We start from the raw sequence: 6823 nt of genomic DNA on the forward strand, positions 1-6823 counted from the left end.
AAACCATCCCCCACATCATATGACATACAAGTCAAAAACATCTCTCAGAATTCATCATCTCCTCACTCCTCCTAATAACATTCGTTCTGCTCCAAACTGATTTTTCTAAGACTAGGATGGCATCCATGAATGTTTAGGCTCGGATACTTTCACTTCAAATGATTCTTATGAGGAAAATTTGGACAAACTTTCAAGTTTTATTTCCCAATATACTTTGTATTGGACGTTGGCTGATGGTTTTAGGAATCTCTCAATGGCTGATGACAACGTCCAATACAAAGTATATGGTAGCATTTTTGTTTTGGTAATACCTCAGTTGGAATTTGTGGAGACTATGTTCGAAAGGCAATTGCTCTGATTCGGGGACTATGCCCTTATAAGTTATAACAAAGCTGCAGTCATATGGTTTGGAGCATGCCAAGTCAAATACTCGAACAATGATTTCTCAGCTCAAATTGACAACAAAGTTCGATGTGATGTGGCTCCGTAAAATGTGACAAATCCCAAGTCCTCTAATAAATGGACAAAATATCTATCGAATGTCCTTGTCGTCAAGGCTTCTACACCTGAAACACACCATGCCCTCGAGACGGTTCGGGTTCCTTATGGGAAGGTACACAAAATTATGTGGTGGCGAAATAAGGAAAAGGATTTTCATCTTGCGGCTCAATGCACTGGGACCTTTCGAGATGTCATTGGAGGAAGTGTCTTAATCATTTGATGTTGGAACTTCCAACTTGTTCTGATGGAAAAACCGGAGCAATGGTTTATTCTGAGAGTTGCCGGGTAGCTTTCTCATTAGAAAATACTTACTTTAGCGTCGTCCCAATTATGGGTGAGTCCCCTACTGTGGTATAAAAATGTGGTTTAGACAGCCCATTGTGGATGCTCTTAGGAGCAAGTTTGTGTCTGCCGCGCAAATCTCACGGCCTGGAGTTCCGGGCCGAGGGGAGGTGCGTTAACACGGGATTTCATGCTTTTGGGTGCGGTACGGTTGTGCGCGGGCGTGCCAGCACGATTTACCGTGCGTTGATGTTTCGATGAGTGTTGGATTGATGAATGGTGCGCCTGTTTGATCTGTCTTCCTAGTCAAACGATTGTAGCCGAGAGAGGAACTGGTCTCGGCTGTTAGGTTCACGGCCTGAACTACAAGGCCGTCGAGTGATGGTGTTGGTGATGGATTTTAGGCGATGCTCCGGCGCGCTGCTCAGGGAGCGACGGTCGTGTGATATATGGGGTGAATGAGCGAACAACAAGGATGGTGCTCCGGCGCCTTGAAAATTAAGGGTCGTATGATATATTGATGAATGGATTCTGCTTACAACCTAACACTACTCCTAGGAAAGCAAGTAAAGATATTGAATGTGCATTACAGGAAAAAAAATAAGTTGCTCCGTGGGAGGCTTGTTTTGGTGTTTGAACCCTTTGAATGTAGCTCGAGTCTTGTATTTATAGGAAGAGTTCCTGGAGGAGTAATCGAGGCTAAAAATCTGCATGGTGGAGCTGGATTGGAGCAAGTGGGCAGTCCAATCGACATTTGGGATCGTGAAGTATGGTGGTGTGACCCCAGAAATCCCGGTGAATCTCGGCCGCCGCTCTTGATCGGGTTCTGAGCTTCTGGCCGTGGAGACGCATTTATGGCCTGCATAGCTGGTGAACCAACATCTCAAGCTGTCAGAATCCTTGTGAGAATGTCCACGTCTAATCACTCTGATTTTCATCACCAAATCCTGACTTCAGTCACTTCCCACCTTTCCTCATGCATTAAATGCTACTTTGTGGCCAATAGGTTCGCTGCTGTAAACAGGCACTACTTCATTAAATGAAGCCTGGGACCCTGTTGTCACGTGATGATTTGCCTTTAATCCCTTGGCCGCAATTTTGTTCGGCCTCGGCCTCGGCCTACGTTTGAGGCCGAGATGATCATGCCTTAGCATTTCTTCTTTTATTCTTTAAGGAAGGCGAATATGCCCTGGCGAAACGCTGCGTTTCAACCTCTGCGAACAAGTGCCTGGGCCGAAAGAAAGGGCTCCTTCGGCCAGCTCATGGCCGTGATTTATCAGGCACAAACAGTTTGATACGATGAAGTTTGTTTTTATTTATTTTTTAATTGTTTGCAGTTGAAGACGGGTAGGGATTGAATATGTGATCGGAAAAGCGCGAAGTACTACCCTTTCAATTTACACCCAACTTCTGTCCCTAGACACCCTTTCAATTTTATTTTCTTATATCCATATGTAAAATTACCCGAAGGGTCTTAGTGACATCTTTAAATTTTTTGTCTAGGACACCCACTAGGATTTAGAAACAAGAGAACGTACTCTCATCACTTCGAGAAATTATATAGTACTCTCATTATTTTTGGACGCTCTTATGCGTGACTACGCAATTCTTAAAGCTTATTAATCTAGAACAAATTTTTAAACAAATTACAAAATATCTTCCATAAGAGGCTTGCCCTTTGAACAAACTTTTGAGTAGGCTTGTCTTTGGTCCATTTCCAATTGTTGGGTCATTTGAAAGGGCGTCTTTCTTTTGTTTGGTCCTCAAAATATTTTCTGATTGTTTTGAAACTATGGACTTTTTTTTGGAGGAACAAATTCCATGCCCATACACTTTAACTCAAGGGGCATTCGAGGACTAGGATCACAAGCTGATTTGAACAGGGAGAATCTGTTGACGTGAGTCTCTTAATTAATTAAGGGATTTACTTTCCTATTTTATATAATTGATAAATCATTGTATAATTTGGAGATACTTTCATAATCCTTTACTGTGTCTAATTCCTTGTAAAACACTTATGTAAATCCTTATATATACCTCCTTATGGAGAAGAATAAAATTAATCTAATATATTCAAACTCATATTCATATTTTAGCATGGTATCAAAGCAATCGATCATCGGTTGTCTCTAAATCCTCATATCAAAGTTCCTCAAACACAAACCCTAAATCCTCATATCATGACAGGACCCGCCTCGAATTCCACAGAACCCGAGACGAATCCTGTGGAGATTCCGACATCACACCGATGCCGAGCCCACATACTAAAATTTAGCCTCTTTTCCTAATTAAGGAAAAAGGGCACGAGACTTTCTGCCGAAAATTTGGCAAAGTCTCCCCTGAAAATTTTACTTTTCCCCAAAAAGTTCAACCTATTAAAAGCACATTTTCAAAACACCAACTGGTAGCATGCACAAGTTAACAACATGCAATTGCATAATAGGCCTCCGGCCTTCAAATAATTTGAAACAGAACCAGCAATGCTCTTAAGTCGAATAATACACAAACCATACAATTAATGATCTCAAACTCACTATACGAATACCCCCAAAACCATTCAACCGGATTCAAATCCAATAACCACATAAAAATCCAATCACATACTCAAAATCGACCAAACCTTTTAAACATAGTATATTTCGCGGCTGCACCTAGGTGAGACCCCAGACTACCTACGTACCCTTGGGCAAGGGATCAAGCCACACGTAGTTCTTCCATCCATATTCACGAACCCAATAATATACAGCCTATTTCAGTAGTACAAATAAATTACATTCTAGAATTACCCTTTTTCCTCTCTATGTTACTTTACCACACGCCGGAGAGTCCAACGCTACGTGTAGTAAAGTAACGGAAAGCCAAGTATACGAATCCTCTATCACACGCTGGATAATCCAACGCCACGTGTGATAGGCTAATAAAATAATCACAGTGTCTCACACGCCGGAATATTCCAACGCCACGTGTGAGACCATATAATCACATGCCTTTCCCACACACCGGAAATTTTCAACGCCATGTGTGGGAAATCCATAATAAGTCACATTGTCTCACATGCCGGAATATTCCAACGCCACGTGTGAGACCCAATAATCACATATTTTCCCACACGCTGGAAATTTCCAACGCCACGTGTGGGAAATCCATTATCATACACCGGAATTCTCCAACGTCACGTGTGATAATCCATAACAAGTCACAGTGTCTCACACACCGGAATATTCCAATGCCATGTGTGAGACTTGGTAATCACATACGTTTCCCATACACCGGAATTCTCCAATGCCATGTGTGGGAAATCCATTATCACATGCTGGAATTCTCCAACGCCACGTGTGATAATCCATAACACATCACAGTGTCTCACACACCGGAATATTCCAATGCCATGTGTGAGACCTTGTAATCACATATTCTTCCCACACGCCGGAAATTTCCAACGCCACGTGTGGAAAGTCTAGTATCTGAGAGATAGAACAAATTCACAATTAAATAATACTAATACAAATATATCTAAATTTCCCCATCTTTCATTCGAACAATATTTCATGAATATTCATTTAATTACTAAAATAATGCACACATAAAAACAGAGTCCACTCACAATCTAGCAATCTATATGGAATGAATATATAATATATTATATATTCATTCCATGATCATATAAATTTCATAAAGATCCTAAAACAATTCAAATAGCAATCAACACTTATTTATCAACACTTATTTTCACATAAATTCCATATTAAAAGAACTAAATACTCTTGAAGACAAATGTCCACTGAAATACTAATACTCAAAGCTGAGACCCTAGACTTGCTTGCAAGTTTATCCTAATACCTTTGGAAGGGTAAAACTACCTCGGAAGACTAATGGTCAACCGAGAATCAAACTGTCCAAACTTGGTCAACCTGGCCCGCGGGGCCCACGACCTCCTATTTCCCATCCGAAAGTTCCTAGGAGTTCCACAAGGTCTAAGATACACGTCTTACAAGTTTGTTTCAGATTGGATGGTTGGATCGCTCGCGATCGCACGATCGAATGGTTATCGTATAACTGAAACTTTAAGTTATTGAATCGGAACATCTGGGGCTCCGATTCACAATCCACGAATTCCTAAGGTATACCTTGTTCAACATATATTAAATTGGAAGCGATCCAATGGTTCTAACGTATCGAACCCGGAAATCGCACAATAGGCAAAATCCGTTCGGGGTTCAAACGTTATCCGAATTGGAATCCGAAAGTACCTACGCGCTCGTGAGAACCAGGAGATCATTTCAGGACACAATGACAGGCCAACACGTGGCCCACACGCCATCCCACGTGCCGGCAGCGCGTGGGTGTCCAAAGAAATTTTCGGCGATTGGAAAAACTCCAAACCACCAGCCAAGCTTCCTACCCTAGGTAAAACGCCTAATTTGGAACCACTTTTGTTCTTGGACCTACCCCAAAAAGTGGTCGGAAGTTGCCGGAATCGGAAGCCGAAACCGGCATATTTTCTATCTCTTATTTAACTACTAAACTTCAGAAATTTCTCAAACCTAACACAACCAGCAGCAAGAACAGCTCGAGAGGTTCAAGATCCATACCTGGATCGCAAGATTTGGCCATCGGAAACACCCGAACGAGCTTCCCAAAAATTTGTCAAAATCTGTCCAAAAACAGCTCGGATTTCTGTAATTTCCGGCCAGCACCGGCAGTTCCAACGGCTTAGGTTGGTCGGGATGGGGAGAGGGAGGCAGCCCGGATCTTTTGGGTCCGGCCCCGTGGCCGGAGGTGGAGTGTGGCGGCGGCGGTGGCTCTTGGAAGCCACCGGCTGTTTTCAAATAGAAAAAAAGGGGGGGAGGGGGGGGGGGGGCGATGCTGTCGTGAAAACCAGAGGGGTGGAGAGAGAGAAGTGAGGGTTTTCTGGTTTTTAAAATAAAAACTAATTTTAACTTATTTACGATTATGCCACTGAGAGTAATTTGGTCATATTTCTTCGTTACAATTCCGATTCGAGCCCACTACGTGTCTATGGACTCATCTCAGTACGTCTACATAAAAGTAACAGCCACTGCCCCGAAATCCTTCCGGATTAAAAATGACCAAATTACCCCTACTCCAAGGGCAAAATTATAAATTCATAATTCTTGAAATTAACTAATTCACTATTCCTTTTATTTTGGGTCGGGATGTTACATATCAAAGTTCCTGAAACACACACCCTAAATCCTCATATCAAATTTCCTCAAACACAAACCCTAAATCCAATTTCTCATATTTACATATTCAGATTCAGATCTTCATACCCAAATCCTAATATCCTCTTATCACAAAACCCTAAACACATTTTTTTTCTTTCTCTTATTCCTACATCCTTCCGCTGCCATGGATATCGTTTTCAAAACCACCGACTCCACTCCACCATCCTCCCAAATTGTTACTATTCATAGTGACAACGCTCCGTTTCCTACCGGCATCATCTTGACAGAGACTAATTATGCCTTATGGTCTCAAGTCATGGAGTTACATATTGCTAGCCGCGAAAAATTGGGGTACCTCACCGGCGACGCTCCACAACCCTCTAAGCTCTCCTCCACCTACAACAAATGGTGTACAGAGAACTTTAGGGTCAAGGGGTGGCTCATTGACTCCATGTCTCCCGACTTGATGGGTCGTTTCATCTGTTTCAGTACCGCAAAAGAAATCTGGGATGCCGTGAAGAAAACCTACTTTGATGGTGGGGATGAAACTTTCCTTTTTTATCTCAACAAACGGGCATTCACCATTAAACAGAATGGTGCACCTGTCCACAAATACTACAGCCAGCTACAGACCATCTTTTAGGAGATTGATCACCGCACTCCAAATCGCATGCACTGCAACGCCGACGTGACTGAGCGCTAGACAGAACTGGATCCTCTTCGTGTTCACCTTTTTCTTGCCGGGCTTGACCCTCAATTTGATCAAGTCCGGGAGGAAATCCTGCGCAAAGATCCCAAATTAGACTTTGACCAAACCTTTGCATATGTACGTCGCGAACCTCAACAACGAT

At 42.4% G+C, this 6823-nt stretch overlaps 1 protein-coding gene across 1 annotated transcript; it reads left to right on the forward strand.

Annotated features, from left to right (window-relative positions):
* Positions 1-6156: 6156 nt before the first annotated feature.
* On the forward strand, positions 6157-6615 carry LOC148297193 (uncharacterized). Its single transcript, XM_088253477.1, has one exon. The coding sequence runs from the start codon at positions 6157-6159 to the stop codon at positions 6613-6615; it is 459 nt and encodes a 152-aa protein (XP_088109603.1).
* Positions 6616-6823: the final 208 nt, after the last annotated feature.

This window comes from Prunus avium, chromosome 1 (genome assembly GCF_965620075.1).
Source record: "Prunus avium chromosome 1, drPruAviu1.hap1.1, whole genome shotgun sequence".
Classification (NCBI taxonomy): Eukaryota; Viridiplantae; Streptophyta; class Magnoliopsida; order Rosales; family Rosaceae; genus Prunus; species Prunus avium.

Bases quoted from the DNA above. Each gene is read 5' to 3' on its own strand.
- LOC148297193 (XM_088253477.1), top strand. From the start codon at position 6,157: ATGGATATCGTTTTCAAAACCACCGACTCCACTCCACCATCCTCCCAA.